General features: G+C 42.9%; 1 protein-coding gene across 1 annotated transcript; it reads right to left on the bottom strand.

The window, feature by feature from the left end:
- Positions 1-499: 499 nt before the first annotated feature.
- F10 (coagulation factor X) lies at positions 500-23,618 on the bottom strand. Its single transcript, XM_005307615.5, has 8 exons — positions 23,424-23,618; positions 19,778-19,938; positions 17,410-17,434; positions 10,477-10,590; positions 9,022-9,153; positions 7,600-7,895; positions 5,918-6,035; positions 500-1,904 (listed from the first exon to the last, which is right to left on the bottom strand). The coding sequence occupies exons 1-8, from the start codon at positions 23,500-23,502 to the stop codon at positions 1,357-1,359; spliced, it is 1,473 nt and encodes a 490-aa protein (XP_005307672.1). The 5' UTR covers positions 23,503-23,618; the 3' UTR covers positions 500-1,356.
- Between the last annotated feature and the right edge of the window lie 1,267 nt (positions 23,619-24,885).

Below are 24,885 nucleotides of genomic sequence, written 5' to 3' on the forward strand. Positions count from 1 at the left end.
CATCCTTTAGAGCCATACTGCCAGGAAGCAGAGGGCAGGTCAATAGGGGGGAAGGAGCTGGTGCAGAGACCCTAATGCTCCCATGGCTCATGTGTGTGGGTCAAACCCTACTTCAGGTGGAACAATTTGGTGGGAACTCCATGAAGGCCTCTGCTGCGGGTTTTATCTCAAATGGAGCAACTTACAGCTCAAAATGTTTGCTGAACAAAATTCAATATTTTGAAGCGAGGAAATGAAAATGTATTGAACCCCCATAACTATGCATTTTACAAATTAAACAAACAAATCAATCAAAGGCCATAACAGAGTTTCACTTCTTTATAAGGCACCCATCATCTTGTTATGTAATGACTTATTTTTAAGCGGAGGGAAAAGGCCCATATTTATTCTCCAACTTGGCATAAAGCAGATGCAGTATGTCAGACTCAGCTGTTTGGGAGGACACAGGCTTTTTCTAGTCTTCAAAAAGATTTTGTTTATATATATTTGCAAATGCTTATTTACTAAATAAATATAGATAATACTTTATTTTGTTGGTAAATGCAGATGTACAACAATATTACATTTCTATAGAAGTACTTAAAACATCCACATTAATACTACATTCATTTATTATTGTCCACAAAAGAAACAAGAGTGATAAAGTATTTTAAAAAGAGAAACAAACAGATATATGATGAATATATATGATTTCTTGATAAGGATCAAGTTTTTTTCTATTGACTGTACTCTAGTTTAATTTTCTAAAACCAACCGGACATTTCGTTTCTATGAAATACTCAGTTATTTAGTATCAAATGTCAAAGATTTATTTGCTGCACAGTTTTAGCAATGAGGAACCTCTCTGCCTTCTTTAGCTTTTTAATGTGTGTGTATGTATGTGTGTTAGAGTCATTTGGAAGATTAGACAATTTGCTTTGAGGCCATAAGGCTTTGGAAATACTTTGTTTAATTTCAGTAATGTCCCACACCTATTTTTATATAAATGCTATTTGTACATTTGTCTTGTCTCTCCAACTCAAGTACTGGACAGTGTTCATCAAAAAAAACCCAACCCCACAACAACCCTAAGTTTCCTACTGACCAATTTGGAAAACTGTAAATCAGGAACCCAAAGTGGAATCTAAAAAACAATCTTGTTTCATGAAAGTCCTTAAATCAAACAGAGCATTGTTTTAAGTGCAAGTACGCATGCTGAAAACCATGTGTTAACTCATGAAGAAACAGTACTGTAACTCTCAAAGGAAATAGTAAGCTGTCAGGAAAGTATTTCAGCAGAAGTGCTAAAAGAGACTGAACTCTTATTTATGAATCTGCTGAGTGTACAAAACATAATGCTAAATTAATTTCATATAATTAAGAGTTTTGTCTAAATGTCCTGTTTAGCCAGCCTTGGAACTTTGACACTTTTGTATACACTCCATATTTGCCTTTCCTTGCACATCCTTCTCCCCAGCTGACTATACCAGTAACAAAATAGGTGTCCTTGTATTTAGTTACATGTGGACCCCCACTGTCTCCCTGACATGCATCTTTTGTTACATTGTCATAGCCAGCACAGAACATGTTTTCTGTGATCGCAAAGTTAGTGGTTTGCTTGCATGAATTTCTATCAATATAGGGGACTTCAAGCACTTTAAGTTTGTTGGATAAGCGTCCATGTTCAAAAAGACGTCCAAAACCACTAACAGTTCCAGATTTTTGATTCATCAGAATTTCGTTAGCAAATGCTACAGCAGGAAGGCATGCCGGGATAACATACATAGAAAACTTTATAGGTTCCTTTAATTTTATAAGGGCTATGTCATAATCATAAGTTGCCGAAACAAATTTACTATGTACAAACACTTTTTCCACAGAGTACATCATTTCAGTGTTTTCTTCCTTATCTCTGTCCACTTCCCCTGTGTGAAATCGTTAAAAATATAATTATTATGAGACACAGTACAACAAATATAAACAGTTCCTAGAAAAACCAAAGGACCAACACTCCATGGCCTTGCACCTTGTGTAGTCTTTTCTACTGTGCAGATCAGATGGACAATCCTCCCATCCTGATTTGGGAGCATTTTACTTGCACTTTGCACAGGTATAGATGAGTACAGAGAGTGCTAAACAAGTGTCAAATTAGGACCTTAATGTTAAAATGGAGATTTCATTTAGGAGTGTAATACAATGTTTTGTTCTCCATTGCCTACCACTTGGGCCATACAGGATAGGCATTCTTACAAGTGTGAATGGGATTTGGCCCTTTATTTGGTAACATTCAAAATCATTTGGAAACACAGCTTCTTTGTGTTTCAATTTTTTTTTTGACATTCTCGCCATCAGCAAAAAATAACAGCGTCCCACATATTTCAGTGTTGTTGCATGGGGTTTCTTTGGGAACTGGATGGGTTGGGACTTTGGGTTTGATAATGTTTGTAAATTTTCTGGCTTGCTGTTGTACAAAGGATAGGATTTGTTTTTGTTGTAGAACTACAAACTGTATTTTTGGGTGCCTAAATCTTGTGATGTGTTCTTTTTGAAAAATTAAAGCAACAACTATTGAACTGATCATTTTTAGGCCTTTCCAAATTTGCAACATATTTCAGACCAATATCTAAATGTTGTCAAATATAGATATTATTACCACCTTGATGCTAGTTCATGAATTCTCCAAGGTCTGGTCTACACACAAAGTTACATCAGTTGAAGTAAAGGTCTGATATTAAACTGATTTAGCTAAACCGGTGCATCTTTGTGCATGTACGCTCAGGTTTAAACCTGATTTATATAGGGTGCAAGCTAAACAAGTTTAAGTTAAGTCTAAACCAATGTAATACTGTCCACATGCAAAGTTGTATTAGTTTAGCCAAACTGGTTTAACATCACACCTTTTGGTGTACTTTTGTATGTAGACAACTCCCAAGAGAGAGGGGTTCATCCACAGTCAAGCCAGTTCTTCTACATCTAAGAAAGTATGTCTGTCAGACCTTGACTCCATATGAAGTCCTATAGAAAGAAGTTCTACAGCTTTTGATCTTCCTGCCAAGATCCTCTGGCCCACTGTCTGTAAGTCTGGTCTGGGCTTCCCCAGCTGCAGCATTCCTGGGAAATAGGACTGTCTTAACTGGCTGCAAAAATTCTCCAAGATAATCAACTCCTACTCTGTTGATGGTTTTGTAGATTGGCATTAGGATTCTGAATTTGGGGCAGAAGCGAATGGAGAGCTGATATTTATGTAATGCCATGGGAACCTGAAATATGATTTTAATCATTTCTAGATAAACAAAGATATTATCCATTGTTTAATTTTGTTCACAGGGTCTTTATTATATATAAAGACGCAAACAGAAAAAAGCCCCCGTAAAAACCAAAACCAAAGATGGATAACAATGCAATAACCTAATTCTGAACTGACCACCTTTGTACTTTTCACATTTTTGTGTGTATTTCTAAAGCACCTTTTGCCATAGTATTTGGGGGCTCTTTTTATAATTTTATTTAACAGAAATCAACATTTCTCAAATTTTGGAATAATCCCCTTCTCCCCAGCTTCCTCCAAATCTACTAACTGCGCAGGGCCCATCTCTCAGGGTACGGGGGGAGGGTATGGTAGACCAAACAGGAGTCAGTCACCAGACGGTAACCAATACTTAGAGCATTGTGTGTCCTGCATCACAACTTGAAAACGATGGGACTTGGACCCTGGCTCATCTCTGTCAGGAGTGAATTTCATAGCTGAGGGCTCTTTTGAGACTGCCTAGCCCCTATCACTCTCAGAGCATGTGTGCACAGCAGCTGGTAGGGAGGTGTGATTCCCAGTTTCGATAAAGATAGAAATACTAGCTCTGCTTGAGCTAACGTATTAAAAGTTGTATCGTGGCTGCGGCAGCATGAGTTAGCTGCCTGAGTACAATCCTGCCTAACTCCTTGGGTACGTACTCAAACCATCGCTCGTGCTGCCACAGCTACACTGCTATTTTTACTGTGCTAGCTTTAGGGTGACCAGACAGCAAGTGTAAAAAATCAGGACACTGGTTTTTTTGGAGGGGGTGGGGGGAAGTAGTAGTTGCCTATATAAGACAAAGGCCCTAATATCGGGATGTCTGGACGCCCTAGCTTGAGCAGAGCTAGTGCATATATGTCTACCTGAGCTAGGAGTCACACCTCTCAGTGGCTATGTAGACATATCCTCCAATACCAGGGAGCTTTGAGTCAGCGCTCCTCCACTGATTGCAGCTGCTGCAGAAGTTCATAAGGGATGATGTAATCTCCGAAAGAGCTGGGCTGGAGCAGAGCACTGCCTTATCACTATCACCTATGTAATATATATGACTTGCAGGAAAAATGAGTCTGTTCAGATGGGACAGACAATTCCTCCATTCTGGCTTTGGTTTAATTTGAAGCTAGTGTTTTGGAATGGGCTGCTTCTTTTTCTTTACTCCTTTGAAGACTTTCGTATTGAAGAATTAATACAAGGTTTTAGAGTATGATCTAAATATGGTGAGGTGAGTGTTCTTTCTTGCTTTCTTTGGGAGAGTATTCCAAGGTCTTGGAGGTGATTGTGTGTGTGAACTGGAGATTAGATACTGCTGTGCTGGTTTTTTGAAATACATAAGGATAGCTGCTGAAGTGGTGCTCTCGAGTGCATCTCCAGTGTGATTGCATTATTTCTGCCAAGTCAGAGCAGCAGTCAGGGCCAGCTTTTTTGCCACACCAGGCAAAAAAAAAAAAAAAAAAAAAAAAAAGAGTGCCGCCCCACCGTAACACCCCCCGCCCCAAGCACCACACCGCCGAAACCCCCGCCCCCCCGAGTGCCGTCCTGGGCCGCCGAAACGCCCGCCCCCCCCGAGCGCCGGGCTGGGCCAGGCCGCCCAAACCCTCGCCCCTCCCAGTGCCATGCCGTGCCGCCCACCCCCCCGCCCCCCCAAGTGCTGTGCCATCCAACCCCCCGCCCCCCACCGAGCGCCGCGCTGTGCTGCCCAAACCCCGAGCGCCGCGCTGTGCTGCCCAAACCCCGAGCGCCGCGCTGTGCCAATCTCCGCCCCCGCAGCGCTGCGCCACCGAAGCCACCACCCCCCCAACACCACACCAGCCCCCGCCCCAGTGCTACGGCGCCGCTGAAACAAAAACAAACAAAAAACCTCGAGCGCCGCCCCACAGAACCAAAAAAACCAAAAAACGCCGAGCGCCCCCCACCACTCCAAGATTGGCCACCCCTTCCAAGGTGCCGCTCCAAGCACGTGCTTGGTCAGCTAGTGCCTGGAGCTGGCCCTGGCAGCAGTGCCCAATGGTTTACGGTGCCAAAAATTGCAGATACTATTCTATCATCATAGTAATTTGACTTCTGTCCATCACCACGAGGAGATCACCCGTCAGTCTCACCAATGCAGTTTCACAACTCTCCTGTCAGCTTAGAGTGGCTACATGAGAGACTGTACAGCGGCACAGCTGCATCAGTCCAGCTGTGCCATTGTAAGCTCTGTAGTGCAGCCATGACTTAAGTTTCCTTTAGCTTAAACCTCTTGCAATTAATTCATCTTAAATTTTCCCGAGCGTCCCAGTGTAGCTAAAGCCTGAGATTTCAGAGTTTCTGGCTGGTAAAGAGGGTGAGGTTTTGGAAAAGGCAATATTCTTAGTATCTTGGGGAGAGAAAGAAGGGGTAAAAATACTAGAACTATTGTTCTTTATCATGTCCACATAGTTCACCAACAGGAAAAAGAATTTCCACTGATGCCAGCTACAAAGTGAATCACTCATTTCCGTACCAGTCCAGGGATAAATTAAGGCAATCATGATAGCTGACAAGACAAAATGAAAAGCTATGGGGAAAGAGACAGAAGGCATCTCGCATATAGAGATTAGAGTACATATTGTTTGTCATTAATACCTGTTCTTATACTAAAGGAATAAAATAATAACAGTCACTTACCGACAACAACTTTAATGATTTTAGATTGGTTTATGCAGTGAGCTGCAGTAAGTACATAAAACTGGCTCAAAATTGTCCCTCCACAAAACCCTTCCTTGTTTTCATTTATTAGAAGAGCCTGTAAGGAGAGAAAATGGGTGACTCCAGAGGATACAAAAACATAAGAATTCATAAATAGCTGGTTAAAATGAAAGCAATGTTTCCTTCATAGGTAATAGCTTTTTACATACTGTACATACATACAACTACAGTACATACCGGTGTGTGTATATACAGGCAGTCCTCGGACTTATGACAAATTGGTTCCTGAGAATCGCATCGTAAGTTGAAAACGTAACTCAAATCCCATAGGAACACTGTGGGATCGAGCATCGTAAAGTTGGAACCAACGTACAGTCGGAACAGGATGTCAATTTACAAATGTCGTAAGTGCTGTTCCATCGTAACTCAAAGGTCATAAAGTCGAGGACTGCCTGTATTTGTATCTGCCCAGCAACAGTATATATACACCCCTTCTATGCTTCAAACAACCCCCCAACTTCTCCAGCCATCATCAGAAGCAAGCTCCCTAAAGACCAGGACACACCAACTCAAACTGGCACCAGATCCTGCCAGAACAACAGATGCAAAACCTGCACATTCATCCCCACTGCTACAGTGATATCTCTCACAACACACCTTTCAAGATCCACGGGTCCCACACGTGCCTATTACAACACGTGGTGTACCTCATCCAGTGCACTAAATGCCCCAATAACAACTATGTGGGTGAAATAAGACAATCACTACTCTCTCGAATGAACACACAGAAAAATGATAATGGGCAAAAATACCACATCAGCTGTGGGTGAACACTTTTCACAAAGGGATCATTCTATATCTGACCTATCAGTTCTCATGCTCAATGGAAACTTAGGCTTGGTCTACACTACCCCCCTAATTCGAACTAAGGTACGCAACTTCAGCTACGTGAATAACGTAGCTGAAGTCGAAGTACCTTAGTTCGAACTTACCTTGGTCCACACTCGGCAGGCAGGCTCCCCCGTCGACTCCGCGGTACTCCTCTCGCCGAGCTGGAGTACCGCAGTCGACGGCGAGCACTTCCGGGTTCGATTTATCGCGTCCAGACTAGACGCGATAAGTCGAACCCAGAAGTTCGATTTCCAGCCGTCGAACTAGCGGGTAAGTGTAGCCAAGGCCTTAGACAACACGTTCAAAAGATGAGCCGGAGGACTTAAATTCATAACTTTCCTAGAGACTAAAAATCATGAACTGAACCGAGACACTAGATTTATGGCTCGCTATAACAATCTGTAACCCACTAACCCCCTATCTCTCCCCTCGCCACCACCTTCAGCCCAGCATTTTTTGTTCCTTTCCCCCCTATGACTGGAGAGCTGTTAACGGGCCACCTCACCTTCAATGGTCCCTCGCAATATGTGTTAACTACTTATGCTAAACAATTTGTTCCAACTTGTGTTTAGCTGTGACACTCTGAGTATGTTTCCCAGACCTGAGGAAGAGCTCTGTGTAAGTTTGAAAGGTTATCTTTCACCAAGAGAAGTTGATGCAATAAAAGATATTACCTCACCCACCTTGTCTATCTAATATCCTGAGACCAACACAGCTCCAACAACACTGCACATCTTTCTGTATGTAAGATATAAAACATACATATTTACCTGCCATGGACATTCACCAGGCAAGCAATCATCACCACCTACTATCCTCGTGTGAGGATTTGGAGACACATTAGTTTTAGGATCAGTCTCTGTTCTATTGGGAGCTTTTGTTTCATTCTGAAGATGAAGGTCTGAGCTGTCTGTGATACTGGTGATGTTCTTGTGGCTTGCCCCATTGTTGTTATACAGTTCATTGAGTTTGCCATCTTGTTCACTGGGAACACTGCTACTGTTACCAAATGAAATCACTGACCTCTTTTTTCTTCTCACGTAAACTTTCCCACATGGGAAAGGCTCTGTAAGGACAACGACAAAAAGTTAATATTTGATGTCCTAACAATACGGTAACTTTAGACATTTAAATGTACACTAGAGTCCCTTCAGGACAGCTAAGTTGAGTGGAGAGTTTCATGGTTAGAAAGCTCATTATGTGACATTTCTTGTGCTTCTATTCATTTGCAATGTCCAAGTACATTTATTGATGTTTGTTTTTTATCCTGAACAAACAATTTCAGTGCACTTTTTTTTAAACTTCCAGAAGCTCAGCATTCATAAGAAGCCCTAGAGTAAACAAATGTGTGCCTAGGAGGGAGGAAAATGATTTGTACGTAAATAGGTGTGACATTCAGTGTTTCAAATGTTTGAATAAATAATAGAGAGATGAGAAAACACTCTACAAATGACAAAAAAAAAAAGCGTAACAATATCCTTTTGCAGCTAAATCATTTACCCAGTTATCTTTACAATTGCAGATTCCATGAAATTTTTCAAGATACCAGCAGCGGCTTGGCAGACACCACAGAGCCTAAGACCAGATTGGACCAAAACCAATCGCATTTCTGTTGTCCTAAGGCTTGTCCAGGGTGCTAAGTTTTATGCACAGTGCTCAATTTCTATAGACAATGCTGAGCAAACAATTTCACTGAAAGTATGCTTTCAAAATCTTTAAAATTAAATGTTTTCAATTATTTAAATTGTTATGATTATCCATCCACTCTTACAAAAAATGAGTATCTGGGCAAAGTGCTATATTTATGACTCATATGACTCTTTAAACATAGGTTGTTTTTCTTTAACTTATAAAGGACGTCATAACAAGCGCAATCATTTATACTGATTAAATACATTATTTTTTAATTTAAGATTAATAATACACGAGGAACCGAATACCATCATTGTATGTAAGCAGAGCTTGGTTGTTTTATAAATAATGTCAGTATATTAATATATAAGGTTAATCTATACTAGTATGACAAAAATAGTTTATAAATGTAGTATTTTATGTACACTTTTTTTTTTTTTTAAATGGAGCAAGCTCTACTTGAGGGAAAACTGTTTAAATGAGAAACAATTGCAAGTCTAGTTTTCTGTCACCATCAAAGCAATGGGAGAATCCATCCTTGTCAGTGCATTGCTTCATACCTGTTGGAGTACAAGATTTTTTATCCGTTCCCAGAACATAGCCAGTAGCACAGGAGCATTCAACACCGTTTCGTACAGGGCTGCAGAAGTGGTCACAATCGCCGTTGTTCAGTTTGCAGTATTTTGGTATAACTACATAAAAGACATTTGTGTGAAAATGACAAAGAAATGGTGACTTGTAAAGGCACATGCAGTTGATAATGCTTGTAAACTTGGGCCAGAGCCTTTGTCTTTTTGTTTGCAATGTTTCAAGCCTGCCGCTGGCAGATGCATTATTCCTCATGTTGCGATAGTGCCCAAAACGTGCTAGGCACTTTCAAACCACAGATGAAGACACTGTCTCTGCCCCAAAGAATGGATAGTTTAAAAAGGCAAAGGCAAACAAGTGGTGGGGGAAAGGAGTATAACATACAAGCAAAGAGATCAGGGTGCTGGTAGGCCCGTTATTCCTCCGTTCCTCCCTCCTTGTATAATTCATATCCCTCATTGTTCTCCCCAAACCAATTCCCGGCTCAGTTTCAATAGCCTTCACCCTTCTCTCCCAGTATTTGATAAACATTACCCACTCGCTCACAAGATAAATAAATAAGTGGATGACTTTTTCCGATAGGTTATGTCTACACTACAGCCTATGTTGGCAAAACCAACGTCGCTCAGGGGTGTGAATATTCCACCCCCTTGAGTGACAGAAGTTACACTGACAAACATTTGTGTGCACAGCGCTATGTTGGCGGGAGAAATTCTCCTGCTGACATAGCTTATGCCACTTCTGAAGGTGTATTTTTTATGCCAACGGGAGAGCGTCTTTACCAGATATGCTGCAGCAGTTCAGCTGTATCAGTACAGCTGCGCTGCTGAAGCGCTGTACGTACAGAGATATTGTTAGTTTCTTGTACCTGTCCCAGTAGAAGTGGGTATTCAGGAGAGATTTAGATGAAGAGAGGGAACCCCAAGGAGCATGGGGTGCTCAGGAGGGTAGAAAGTCACTGCACTATCTACTATAAATCATTCTCCCCTGATTTGCCTCTTCCTCCTCTTGCTAGACAATAAGTGGTGTAATACCAGATGAATTGTATCTGGGAGCTCAAATAAGGTGTATTTATATTAGTTAGGTCCTGCAACCATTACTTATCTGAGCATTCTTACTGAGTTCAGGCTGATTGTGAGGTAAGTATTACCCACATCAATAAGGGTTGTAGGACTGGGCACCTGCTTTGCAACATTAACAGAAGTTTTCGAGCATTTATTAACCTTATCTATTTGCGAAGACATGGTAGTTTAATGCCTTACTGCACTGGCCTCCTAAGCCAGGTATTGTTGGTTTCAAACCTGTCAAAACTTTCCAACCCTATATTCTATCATTTATTCCTTAACTCTAAGGAAATGAGAAATATTGTCTACCCACTGGCTCTTTGAATATTTCATCACCCTCCTACAGTAAAAACAGAGACCTACCAGAGTCACAGTTTTTGCCCTGATATCCATCCAAACATGTACAAGTGTATGTGCCAATTCCATCTTTACATGTTCCACCATACTGACAAGGATTGGGTTTGCACTGGTCCCCGTCTGCAAAAAGAGGCCACAGCAGCTTTTAAGATACAGTATAAACATTTTCATTGAGATTTGAAGTTTTCCTGGATGGTGAATTTTGTTACTGTCCTTTTTGTTAGTTGTATTTAAAATGTTATCTCAAGATAACCCTGTGAGATATAATACTGCATTTCCAAAAGGGTCCCAGAGCAACAGTAAACAATGACACGTAGAATACATTCAGTTTAATATCATGCACTAGACTTATCAACATACACATACATTTTGTGCTGCTTTGACATTTGTATATAATGGATCATGTTCCGAACAAAATGTTCAAAACTTCCCATAAACTGGAAATTCCCTAAAATTTTCATTTCAGAAACACCACCACATGGTGCATCGAAATGAAATATGCTCCCCGCAGACCCTGGCAGCCGCTGACTGAAATTTACATGATTATTACCAGTGTCACAGATGCCCAGCACTGAACAGCAGTTGTGAAACTGACAGAATTCCCAGGCAACCCCACCACACAGATTGCCCCAAGCTGGGCACCCAGGGTTTCCAGGGTCTCAGGCCAGCTGGCTTCCTGGGCTCCCAGCTGTCAGGACAGCTGGATCACTGGGTTGTGGGAGTTGGGCAGTCCAGGGAGCCAGCTGGCCTGGAAGTGTGGAAGCCCTGGGGCCCCCAGCCCAGGGATAAACCACATGCCAGGGCTGCCCCAGAACTGCAGCTCCTGAAACATGTCCCAGGATTTTCAGGCTCTTAGCTCTGCAGCATGGAGTCTGGAAGCCTGGAGAACCCCAACGTGAGATGGAGCTCCCAGGCCTTCCACGATCCCTACTTAGACTCAAGAACCTAGATTGAGATCCCCTGGGGAGCCTGGACTCCTAGGGTTTACAGGCTCCCCAGCAGAAAGCCTGGAGGCCCTGAGAACCCTGGCTCAAGCCAAGCCTCTCAGAGCTTCCAGGCTCCCTGATGCAGAGCTGAGCCAGGTTACAGCAGGTGCTCCGAGGCTTACACTCCATGGCAAGGAGTCTGAAAGCCGCGGCTCCCCAGCAGTCCACCAGGTGAGCTGTGGTTCAAACGTGTGGTTCATTGAAAGTTCATCAAACCCGATAAGTTGCCGCAAAACATTTTGGGTTCCAAGAATTGGTATTTTCTGACAAAAGGCTGCTAGAAACTCCTGACCAGCTCTACTCACGTATAGCGGAGCACAACTCTGCCTCCTACAGAAAAGGCTTCAGTATTACTTCATTATCAGAGAGTGCAACATTTGTGCTGAGGATTGTGAAGGCCAGATAACCCAAAAGGTCTTAGGGGACACCCAAAATCTTCAGATAATTGGATAATTGTCTCAGGAGTGTCCCCTATTCTGCTGGCATTTTTCCTTGTATTTACCTAGCAGTGGTATTGCAGTCCCCAAGCAATCAAAATCATGAGTCAGGCCCCTACAAAATCATGTGATTGGCTTAAAATTCATGAGATTTAAAAAAAATAATAAATTTGGTGTTCCTATTATTTACCTTCCAGCCATTGAGTCTTTAGGGGTCACATTTTCAAACTCTTCTCCACAGCCACAATGGTTTTTTTAAAATGATAACTGAGATACTTACCTAATCACATGACTCCAGGAGCTGGGGTTTTAAGAAAAACACCAAATATTGTGACAGTTGACACCTCTGCAGCAGGGAGGCGAGAACAACCAAGAATATGGGAGTAGTGTGATATAGCTTTAGCTAAGGTCAGGTGCTAAATTACCTCCCCTCTGTGCCTCTTTGAACTTGGGCTGCCACCATTATTCCCTGTCTTCCTCTCCTTGGGCTGCCTCCTTACAGGATAATCAGGAAACCAGCTGACTCTCCAGCTTATCTGCCACAGGGTCATAACCACAGCTAACTTGTTTTCCATGCTTAGGGTGTATTTTCACTGAAGAGTTAGCCTGGGTTATAGCTTGGGTGTTGCCACAACCCTCGTTCTGTCTACACAGAAAAACCTCTAACTTGGTCCTGAAGATGTTTTAGGCCTTCGTCAGCAGGCATGACTGAGTATATAGGCTTGACTTGAGCTTGGGTTTGGTTCAGCCCAGGCTGGCAACCCACCTACTTTGCAGTGAGAATGCAGGCTAATCAAACCCAGGTGCTGTTGGATCTCCAAGTTTATCCACAATTTTACCTGGGCTGTACTTTCTCTTCTACCTCCCCCCCTCTTTCTGCACTGTAAATCATCACCTACACTGGCTCAGCGTATTAACCCTACATTAGTCAGCTCCATTTCCTCTGCATTTCCACTGTGTTGGAACTGAGATGCAGTTCAAGAAATCTTCTTCCTGCACTGCCAGTTGGCCAGAAGCTGACACTGGCTTTCTGGTAAAGGTGGTAAAGACAGGGGAAAAAGGGAGGAGGTGTTGCCTTATATATTAAAAATGTACACACCTGGACTGAGGTAGAGATGGGCATAGGAGACGGAAGTGTTGAGAGTCTCTGGGTTAGGCTAAAAGGGGTAAAAAACAAGGGAGATGTCATGCTAGGAGTCTACTACAGGCCACCTAACCAGGTGGAAGAGGTGGATGAGGCTTTTTTTAAGCAACTAACAAAATCATCCAAAGCCCAAGATTTGGTGGTGATGGGGGACTTCAACTATCCGGATATATGTTGGGAAAATAACACAGCGGGGCACAGACTATCCAACAAATTCTTGGACTGCATTGCAGACAACTTTTTATTTCAGAAGGTTGAAAAAGCTACTGGGGGGGAAGCTGTTCTAGACTTGATTTTAACAAATAGGGAGGAACTCGTTGAGAATTTGAAAGTAGAAGGCAGCCTGGGTGAAAGTGATCATGAAATCATAGAGTTTGCAATTCTAAGGAAGGGTAGAAGGGAGAACAGCAAAATAGAGACAATGGATTTCAGGAAGGCAGATTTTGGTAAGCTCAGAGAGCTGATAGGTAAGGTCCCATGGGAATCAAGACTGAGGGGAAAAACAACTGAGGAGAGTTGGCAGTTTTTCAAAGGGACACTATTAAGGGCCCAAAAGCAAGCTATTCCGCTGGTTAGGAAAGATAGAAAATGTGGCAAAAGATCACCTTGGCTTAACCACGAGATCTTGCATGATCTAAAAAATAAAAAGGAGTCATATAAAAAATGGAAACTAGGACAGATTACAAAGGATGAATATAGGCAAACAACACAGGAATGCAGGAGCAAGATTAGAAAGGCAAAGGCACAAAATGAGCTCAAACTAGCTACAGGAATAAAGGGAAACAAGAAGACTTTTTATCAATACATTAGAAGCAAAAGGAAGACCAAAGACAGGGTAGGCCCACTGCTTAGTGAAGAGGGAGAAACAGTAACAGGAAACTTGGAAATGGCAGAGATGGTTAATGACTTCTTCGTTTCGGTCTTCATCGAGAAGTCTGACGGAATGCCTAACATAGTGAATGCTAATGGGAAGGGGGTAGGTTTAGCAGATAAAATAAAAAAAGAACAAGTTAAAAATCACTTAGAAAAGTTAGATACCTGCAAGTCACCAGGGCCTGATGAAATGCATCCTAGAATACTCAAGGAGCTAATAGAGGAGGTATCTGAGCCTCTAGCTATTATCTTTGGAAAATCATGGGAGACGGGAGAGATTCCAGAAGACTGGAAAAGGGCAAATATAGTGCCCATCTATAAAAAGGGAAATAAAAACAACCCAGGAAACTACAGACCAGTTAGTTTAACTTCTGTGCCAGGGAAGATAATGGAGCAAGTAATTAAGGAAATCATCTGCAAACACTTGGAAGGTGGTAAGGTGATAGGGAACAGCCAGCATGGATTTGTAAAGAACAAATCATGTCAAACCAATCTGACAGCTTTCTTCGATAGGATAACGAGTCTTGTGGATAAGGGAGAAGCTGTGGATGTGGTATACCTAGACTTTAGTAAAGCATTTGATACGGTCTCGCATGATATTCTTATAGATAAACTAGGCAAATACAATTTAGATGGGGCTACTATAAGGTGGGTGCATAACTGGCTGGATAACCGTACTCAGAGAGTTGTTATTAATGGTTCCCAATCCTGCTGGAAAGGCATAACGAGTGGGGTATCGCAGGGGTCTGTTTTGGGATCGGCTCTGTTCAATATCTTCATTAATGACTTAGATATTGGCATAGAAAGTACGCTTATTAAGTTTGCGGATGATACCAAACTGGGAGGGATTGCAACTGCTTTGGAGGACAGGGTCATAATTCAAAATGATCTGGACAAATTGGAGAAATGGTCTGAGGTAAACAGGATGAAGTTTAACAAAGACAAATGCAAAGTGCTCCACTTAGGAAGAAAAAATCAGTTTCACACATACAGAATGGGAAGAGACTGTCTAGGAAGGAGTACGGCAGAAAGGGATCTAGGGGTTATAATGGACCACAAGCTAAATATGAGTCAACAGTGTGATGCTGTTGCAAAAAAAGCAAACATGATTCTGGATGTATTAACAGGTGTGTTGTGAGCAAGACACGAGAAGTTATTCTTCCGCTCTACTCTGCACTGGTTATGCCTCAGCTGGAGTATTGTGTCCAGTTCTGGGCACCGCATTTCAAGAAAGATGTGGAGAAATTGGAAAGGGTCCAGAGAAGAGCAACAATAATGATTAAAGGTCTTGAGAACATGACCTATGAAGGAAGGCTGAAAGAATTGGGTTTGTTTAATTTGGAAAAGAGAAGACTGAGAGGGGACATGATAGCAGTTTTCAGGTATCTAAAAGGGTGTCATAAGGAGGAGGGAGAAAACTTGTTCACCTTAGCCTCTAAGGATAGAACAAGAAGCAATGGACTTAAACTGCAGCAAGGGAGGTCTAGGTTTGACATTAGGAAAAAGTTCCTAACTGTCAGGGTGGTTAAACACTGGAATAAATTGCCTAGGGAGGTTGTGGAATCTCCATCTCTGGAGATATTTAAGAGTAGGTTAGATAAATGTCTATCAGGGATGGTCTAGACAGTATTTGGTCCTGCCATGTGGGCAGGGGATGGACTCGATGACCTCTCGAGGTCCCTTCCAGTCCTAGAATCTATGAATCTATGTGATAACAGTAAGATCCATGGTTTGGGGAAATGTACCCCAAATGACACTTTTATGTCTAGCTGACAGGAAAGAACCAGAGGAGCAGAGAAGTCAGCCTGGTGCACTACGAATCACATTGTGGTTTGCAGAGTGAATTCCGTAATGACATTTTTGTTAAAAGTGCCTGCTGCCACATGCTGTTTGCTTTCCCTTTCAGAACTGTCTGTATCAATGAATAGCTCTGCTTGAAAGTTATTTGCATACAGTATTGTTCTCATATCACTGCCAGACAGCAGCTCCATGTGAGGGGCAGAGAGAGAGCATGCTCACCCTGTGAATGAATTCATAGAGCAGCTCATTTAATGCACGCTAAGTACCATGGAATATCCCACCAGAAACGCATCCCAGCACACGGGTCTGGCACAGTTGGTGCTTTGCACTGGGGATGCTCTACCGGGTCTAGGCTAGCTTGGGCTAACTCTGCAGTGAAGACACATGTGCTGTCCTGTGTGTGTTGAGGCTAGGGTTACTACCTTTGAAATGCAAAAAAAAAGGCAACTCCCCCTCAAAGGAAGTCTGCCTCAACCCCAACCACAAGACAACTCCGCAATCCCCCCCTTCTACAGTCACTTACAATATCTAGAGAGAACACACATAGATAAGATTGATCACATTGCACGTCTCCTTGCTCTCACATGACTCAAACCCCCTCTCTCACACATGCGCGGTGCGCTTCCATGTTGGTGGCCAGACAGCTGCCATATTTTCAACAGTTTTGATCTGTTATTGCTTAAACTGCGCAAGTGGGAACACTGCAGCATCTTTAGCTGGACACAGAAAGCTTTAACATTAGATATCCCAGTGTATTGTGATAATAATGTAATTCTTTAGACCTACGTAAAAAAACCCCCAACAGATTAAATTATTTTTCTGGAAACTGGCAAATCCATTAAAAAAAACTTGGCCAGGCCGGTCAAATACTGGCCAGGTGGTAGCCCTACTTAGGAGTGATGAGGAAGGCCAGGTGCTTCTTTGACCTCATGAAAAAGACCCTTGGAATTGGGTAAGGGACGGTTTGACTCAGTGAACAAAGGAGAGGAACGATAGGGTGCAGGTGGCAGCAGATGGAGGAAGCCAATAGGCTCTTTTTAAAATCAGGAAATGTTAAGTAGTGGTGTACCAAGGCTTGGGAGTGGTGTGCGTGTGAGATGTGTCCTTTAGGTTTGAATTTGGAGAACTTGAAAGTCCAGACCTAAGCAAAAGAGCCAATTTGCTGCGAAATCCCTGTGTACCGAACTCCATGGTCCCGATTTAATAAATTACTAAATCAGTAATGGTCATCATGCAAATACCATTGCAAACTGAAGCTTCTAGGGGTCACACAGCTGTGTTGTTTACTTATCATCCAACAATTTTTTTTTTATAAAGTGTGTTTCTCTCAGGGCTTGTCTACGCTTACCGAAGGATCGGTGCTGCGGCAATCGATGCATTGGCAGTCGATTTAGCGGGTCTAGTGAACACCTGCTAAATCGATCGCAGATCACTTGCCCGTCAACTCCTGTAATCCACCTGATTGAGAAGAGTAAGGGGAGTCGACAGGAGAGCATCTCCTGTTGACGTTGCATAGTGTGGACCCTGCAGTAAGTAGATCTAAGCTACATTGACTTGAGTTACGCTATTCACGTAACTCAAATTGCATAGCTTAGATTGACTTTTCCCTGTAGTGTAGACAAGGCCTCAGTGTCCAATATGTTGTAATATATTTTCTCTGAGGTTTAAAGAACAAAGTACAATTTAAAGTATTCCTTACCTATATATTTATTCCAGAACTCATCCTAATGGGGAAAAACAACAGATAGGCAGAGATTAGTGAATCAAACTCTAACACAGAAGCTTTCGTACAAATATACTAAAGATAGTTTTGTTTAAAGACACAGTTAAAGTGGAACTTCTTAAGTTGGATGTAAATACAGGCCCTTGCAGTACAGTGTTCTACTTTAACTGCATCTTTAAACAAAACCATGAAGTCTAGACATTTTTGTATCAGTGACAGTTGAGCTATTCAGCTAATAACCTGATCCCAGAGGGGATTTTAAGAAAAAAACCTACCAGCTATAGGGAGAATTGGCAACTCTGCAATCTATGGTGGGAGAATAGGGCCCTGGTGATGTTTTGTGTCTCAATCAGCTATGATCTTATATGAAATTAACACTGAAAGAAGGCAAAGTGCTATTTTTTCCCCCTCTCTCTCTCTTGTGGCCTCTTTTCTTTCAGTTTTCCTGGTTAAATATACAGCTTATCATATATTGCTTCTTGTAGATGTTCACCACAGCTGAGCTAACATTTCTTAATTAGTCCACTTCCTAATATTTTGTGAATTTCATAGTGCAACCCTAACAATGCTTTAACAGACCTTGTTGCCTTAGGAGAAGAATAGTTATAAGAAATGAACTTGTTTGACTTCATGGACGTTATTTGAATCCTGTGGTGGAAAAATAGGGCCCTAATGCTCAAACTATAAGGAAAAAAGTGACAACAACCCACGTTCAGGTCACAGTCAGCCTGAAGATTATCCCCTACACACCATTTACAATCCATACCCTGAACCACAATCTTCCCTTAAAATTCTCCCATGCCCTATAGCTCAGAGCAGACTCCCTATTTTTTGCCAGGGATACAGTATAAAATGTGGGAATATAAATTTTACATCCAAGTTACTAACCTTCAGGCTGTGTGGCTCTGCTGTCTTGATTTTTATCTCACTTTCTATTCCATCTTGCCTCTGCCCTCCCCCTAGTTTCTTGGTGCTCCTCCCCCAATTCCTCCTCCACCTTTCAAAATACATCTCCCCACCAAATTTCACTCTTTGCCTTCCAAACATTTTGTGTTCCCTTCTCTAGTCACACCAATCCCCTGAAGTCTCTCTGGTCCCCATCTCTCCATCCCTCCCCTTAACTCCCACATCTCTTTCCTGCTCCTTTGCCTTTCTCATTCCTGGTTTTCCCACTTCTGGCCTCCTATTTCTTCTCTGGCTGGTTCAGCCTTCTTCCTGCTGCTGCCAAGAGTCAGGGCAAGGCTGGGACTCAGAACATAGGCTCTAAAACTAGCGCTGGGTTAAGCTTCCTCTCTGGTGAGAAGGGGACACGGACATGGACTCTTCAAGGCCAGCCTGGTTGATAACCTTCCTGCTGCCCAAAGGAGTATATTCTTCAAGGCCCTCCTTCATACTGTTACTGCTGTTAATGCTGACGGATGCTTCTGCAGCCGAAACATACCTCTTCAAAGCTGGCAGACCTGCCTCTTTCCCACCCACTCTCCCTCTCCAAGACCTAAGGGGATGCTTTGTTTTTGCACAGGCAGAAAGCCAGCAGGAGAGTCAGAGTATCACAAAAGGACACTGAAAGGAGGTCATCATCCAGTATAGTCAGTAAGCCAGGCTGACAAGAACTGTCAGTAGCACCGACTACCTCAATTTGAGCCCGTGAAAAGATATCAGATCATCCAGTCCAGCCTGCTATAAGGTCCCTGATCCTCAGCTGATGAGCCTCAGCATAAGTTAGAGCTGCGCAGCTTACGCCACAGACACAAGTTCCACGTGGAATAGCGAATCCAGCCCTTAAATATCTGAGATGTACCAGGCATCTTGAGATAAGTTTGGTTAATATCATACGAGAACTTTCTCCTCAGCAGTGGTTGCCATCTCAATCAGCCTTCTTGTACTCTCTCCATCTCATTTCAAATAGCATCTGAAAACATCTGTTCTGCCTGGCCTGTGCTTCTTAATGCAGAAAGGGGCTCCACTCAACACACGCAGAGCTCAGGGGGGGTTGAGAATCCGTCCTTGAAGTATTTTATGCTAACAGTGTTAGAGATGCTCTAAGTAGGTCACTGTCTAAACTAAACAGATCAGAACCAGGTAAGTGAACAGGCGGCTTTAACATGATCTGATCTGGCAAGACCTGAACTAGGACTTGATGCCTTTTCAGATGTTGTACGTTTCGCTCTACTCCTCTGGTGTTATAAAACCAAACTTTGCCATTCTGCCCACTTCTAATATTTAAAATAGAAAAAGCTTGAAATCACTCTGTGGGTTTAATGCTCAAAAGTAACTAATGATCATAGGGGCCTTTCACTTTGGATGATGAAGGCCTAATTGTTTCATGTTGATTTGTCCTTACTGTTTTCTCTGTGTCTTCGAAGGCTTCTCTGGCTTCTTCTTTTGAGCAGCGTTCCTCATAACATTCTCGTTCAATATTCCCTTTCTTCAGCTCCTCCAAAAAGGAATTAGCACGCTTTGTTCTTCCCAAAAACTTGTTTGCATTTTCTTCCTGCAAAAACACTAAATGGAAAGGAAACAACACGTTTCATTTTAAAAGTGATGCCAAAGAACTTTGTTAGAAAGGATTCAATAAGTTCAGTAAAAAAGAAAGAAAGAAAAAAAAACCCCCACATAAACCCTAATCTATTTCTAGGCACCATTACCCCAAGTAGAAGAAAAGTTTCTGGCCCACATTTCTCAACTCCTTATGCCGGCAAGGTACATCCCCCCTAAAAGCCTGTTCAAACAGTTGCCCTTTGACAGGGTGTGGATGGACCCTGAAATTCTGTCTTACTTCACTTAATCTTGAAAATAAGAAAATGCAAATCACTGCTTATGTTTTGCTCTTTGATACCCCGCTCTAGCACCAAATAAAGTCTCTCCCACACCGCCAGGGCTGTATGGCCCCAGCCAGGTTTCCCATACAGCAATTCCTCCTGGCTGCTGGGGGCTGCTGTGGCACTGACAGGCAAGAAGACCATGTCCACCTGCTTTGTTCGGAAAGCTGGTGAGCAGCAGCAGCAGTTGGCCAGGAGGTGGATGGGACAGGGACTCCAGGAGGGACAAAATGGTAAGACAGGGATTCAAGGAGCTCATGGGTGAGACTGTTCCAGGAGCCTCCCTGCCCTCCACCCCCCAGCCAACACAATCCCCAAGACTCCAGGCTCCCACCCCCTCCCCCCATCTTCCCAAATGCCCCTGGTGCCACCCCAGGTTCTCCTTTCAGACCCAATAACACCCCAGGTTGCCCTCAATAATATCCCCATCTAATTGAAACATGTCAGGGTAAGGTGATTATAATGGCATTCTGGTATTTAACTAACACTGGCTACATATGAATATTGTGTCTAGCGCAGGTGGGGCCTGAGCTCATTTCTTTTAATAAGAGCAGGGCATGATGTTAAAAATTTGAGAACTGCTGCCCCATAGGTTAAAAGGGCAGCTGCTATTGAATTAAATTGGAGAAGCAGTTCCAGCAGGTCCATCTCAGCCACTTGCATGCAGGAACAGTGCTGTTACTTCCAGCAGAGGGCAGCGATACATGCACACAAATCATTATATTAATACCAGAGTCAAAAATCCCACCATACAGGGATAAATATTGAGTATACTAATCATCATCAGTTACTGTGCTGTAAACGCTGACATGCTGGTGGGTTTTGATAAACATACTGAACTCAGAAAGAGTGTTTTTCACACCGCAGGTCAGTGGGAGAGTTGGGGATAGAACCCAAATCTTATAGCCTCATGCCCTATCCAGTGGGCCATGCGGCCTCCCTTGGCACAGAACATGCAGTTCCTGGACTGTTTTGTTGTACACCTGATTATTAATTAATTGATGATTTTTATTAACTATGCACTTTAACGATCACTAAGGGAAATAAAAGGTTGTTATAAGGAGGGAGAAAAATTCTTCTCCTTAACCTCTCAGGATAGGACAAGAAGTAATTGCAGCAAGGGCCGTTTAAGTTGGACATTAGGAAAAACTTCCTGTCAGGGTGGTTAACCACTGGAATAAATTGTCCAGGGAGGTTGTAGAATCCCCGTCATTGGAGATTTTTAAGAGCAGGTTAGACAAACACCTGTTAGGGATGATTTAGATATTACTTAGTCCTGCCATGGGTGCAGGGGACTGGATGAGATAACTTCTCTAGGGCCCTTCCAGGCCTAAGATTCTATTAATTAGATTTGAGACAGTTGGTGTTTTGTTTTCTGGATCAGCCCCAGAGGGCCAGATTCTGCCAGCGTTACTCACATTGGGTAGTACCTTACTGCTGCATGGATTCCCATTGATTTCAATGGACCTACAGCCAGGATGAGTAAATGTAGCTCTTTGTAAATGTAGCTGCGAGTGTCTGGCTAAATGATTTACAGCTCATAGTTCACTCATTATTTTGCTTATCCTTAAATTAGTTTTCCTGCTCTGTAGTTCTGAGGAAGTGACAGGAGGCAGCAATGTAATAGTGTGGTTTTAATCTCTAAATGTTGCCACACCGATTATTACAGCTAGGAATGGAGTGTTTATGACCCAGCCTGTTCTGTCTGTGAGGCTGGTCTCTTGCTTCCCTAAATATTCCTGCCTCAGAACATAGCGAGCTGTAGGATGTTTGCCTGGTAAAGCAGAACAGTTGAGAAACATGCAAAGAGGGTTTTTTGGGAATCTAAACAGGCTGGCAAAGAAATCGCTCCAGGGCAGAATCCTTGGAGGATGATTTTGTACTTAGGAACTACTGGGTAGTTGTTTGTTTTAAGCAGTGCTGCAGTCGCAAACAAGCCAAACACAATAGCACTGAGGACTTAAAGAATGGATAAAGGAAAAGCAAACTTTCAGGTCTATTTAAGGTCCCCAGGATGGCCCCCTTTCCACAGGATCTGAGCACTTCAAGTCTTTAATGTATTTATCCTCACAAGAGCCCAGTGTGATAGGGCAATGCTATTTTGCCCATTTTACAGATGGGGAACTATGGCACAGAGTGACTTACACAAGGTCACACAGGGAGTCTGTGACAGAGCAGGGAATTGAAGCCCTGGCTTCTGGAGTCCCATGCTAGCTCCCTCTGGCCTCATTTGATTTAGGAAACTATCCACTTACTTGGCATCTCATTCCCAGGAAGTGCAGAGGATGTACATTCCTCACAAGATGGTACTCTAGCTTTGGGGGCATAAACAGTTTGACACTAGCCCTTTTTAAATTAAAATATCAATAACAGTAAACACTAAACCCTAAAATGTCTGTCTCTTCTAGCTCTTCCCTCTCCCCCACTCTTATACAGATCTTTATTCCTTTTCCTTCCTACCCCAACTCCATTTTAGTTTTTGTCTCTCTTTTCCCTGTGGTGTTCTCTCACAAGCTTATCTGCCTTTCTTCAGACCCCTTTTCATAGGCTTTGAAGAAGTGGGGGAGCAGAGACTTCCCTTTCTACTGACTGGAGATGCATCTCATTTCTTCTAATTGTTGGTTTCCTTTCTCCACTCCCCCATGCATCTCCCCCTCCCCTGGGCAGGAGGGAATTTCCCCCTTCCCTTTTATGTCTCCATTCCCCCTCCTTGAGGCTGCTGGGTGGAAGGGGGCTACCCTCCCTCCCACTAGCTTCTGGGTTGAAGGGTAGTTTTTCTCCAAGATGGGAGGGGTTGTTTTCTGCCTCCCTCATCGCTGTGGGAAGAGACATTTCCTCTCTTTTTTCTCTTCACCACAGACAGGGTTGTATCTGCGGGTCCTGCCCCTGCCCCCACCCTTATCTGCCCCACACCTTGACTGGGAAAACTGAAAGTATGGACATGACATTAAAACTCTAGGCAAACCAGTTCACAGCGACAGTACATGGCGCTGAAACCGATCTCTCACACACTGCATGTATGAAACACCAACATGTAAGATGTCTGAGAAACTCAAGCATGGGGGGACTCCCCTTGGCTTACTCTGCTCCTGTCCTGCCACATAAGAGCTCATTCCTCACGTAAAACCCCAAACCAGCCTCCTAAGCAAAAAGTCAAGATTCTCTTACCATTTCCTTCAGCTTGCAGGAGACCTCCTAGGGAAGTGGAAAGCAGTATGAGGAGCAACTGGCCAGCCATGACACTCATCTGTAGAAAACAGTTTTCTCTCTCTCCCCCCACACTGCAGGGTTGTCACTGACCAAGGTTTAATCAGTACCAGACTTCCTGTTATGTGCTTTACTGTGCTGTACTTCTTATCACAACAAATAGTGTTTATGCATCTTTGGACGTGGATTGTCCAACTCAACGTGCTGATTGGATGGTTGGGCCTTTCTTGGCAATGTCAGAGACAGAACTGAATTAGAGAAATCTGGAGCCCTAATAACCCCAGGAAAAATAAAATGTTCTTCTGCTTACCTCTGGCCCTGACATACAGGAAGCTGACTGTATTTATGGGAATAATCACCTATAGATTTCCATGCAAGGAACACTAAAGGGAAGGAAGTCCTCCCCGAAGCACTTTTCTAGGAAATGTTGCATTTTGAATCTAAATTGAAAACATGTCCTGCAGGGTCTTAGCAGTGTTTGTTGCAGGGTGCTCATTCACTAATTAACATGTTAATTATTCCAAAGTATGTGCACAAAAGCCTCGGATCCGTGTGAGCTGTTGCATTTCTATTGGTTAGACGGGGGTCTGAGTACAGACTGAAGAGGAAACGCTGTTGCAACTAATTCTCTAATCTGCATGTCTGCTTAATTATATGCTTTGGAGAGAGTTATGCAGAAGAAGAGCTGGGGATGCTGGAGTAGATGAGTTTTTAGAAGCTGGCTATTTTAATCAGAAAACTTCTTGGAAACCTTGTGTGTGTGTAATAAAAGCTAAATATTTTTGAAAGAAATCTAATCGAGTGCTTTGTAATTTTTCAGTACAATAAGACAAAGCTTTTATAGATAGGCTATTTATAGCCTAGAGATGGAAAGGATCTATTAGTAAGCAAACTGAATAAAAATGACCGGGATGGCAACAATATAGCCATATTTGGCTATCTGAATAAGGCTGAATATTTACAGCTAATATTCATGATTAGATGGTTTTGTTTAATAGGCCACTGTTGTCATCCATACTAGCTGCAAGAGGTGTGCAGAGCTAGATTTGTCTACATTGGGTCCAATGCTCCCATTGCCTGGACCATTTGGCAGGAGATAAAAGTGCCCCCTCCCTTCTCTTGGTCCAGTGGGGAGGAAGGTTGAAGAGCTCAGTAATTCCCTGACTCCTGTGGAGTCTAGAAATTGACCCCGTTCTGAATCAGACCCTGAGGTGTCCACCCAGTTACCTTTAGTAGTTTTCAGTTGCTTTCTACACCCTTCTCTTCCAACATCTTCAGGGTGAAGGACTGGACCCAGCTGACCCATTTCAACAACTTCAGTATTTGGGGCCAGGGGAGTAGCAGGTAGACCTGTTGCCCCATCCCCCAGTCCAGGAAAGGATCTTTTAAAGAGGAGCCCTTCCTTCTGTTCTCCAGCATCAGG

The sequence above is a fragment of the Chrysemys picta genome, chromosome 1, assembly GCF_011386835.1.
Source record: "Chrysemys picta bellii isolate R12L10 chromosome 1, ASM1138683v2, whole genome shotgun sequence".
Classification (NCBI taxonomy): domain Eukaryota; kingdom Metazoa; phylum Chordata; order Testudines; family Emydidae; genus Chrysemys; species Chrysemys picta.

Coding starts and splice junctions, on each gene's coding strand:
- F10 (XM_005307615.5), bottom strand. CDS start 23,502: ATGAGTGTCATGGCTGGCCAGTTGCTCCTCATACTGCTTTCCACTTCC. Junction 19,939..23,423: donor CCTGCAAGCTGAAGGAAATG/GTAAGAGAATCT, acceptor CTTTCCATTTAG/TGTTTTTGCAGGAAGAAAAT. Junction 7,896..9,021: donor AAAATCTTGTACTCCAACAG/GTATGAAGCAAT, acceptor TTGTCCTTACAG/AGCCTTTCCCATGTGGGAAA.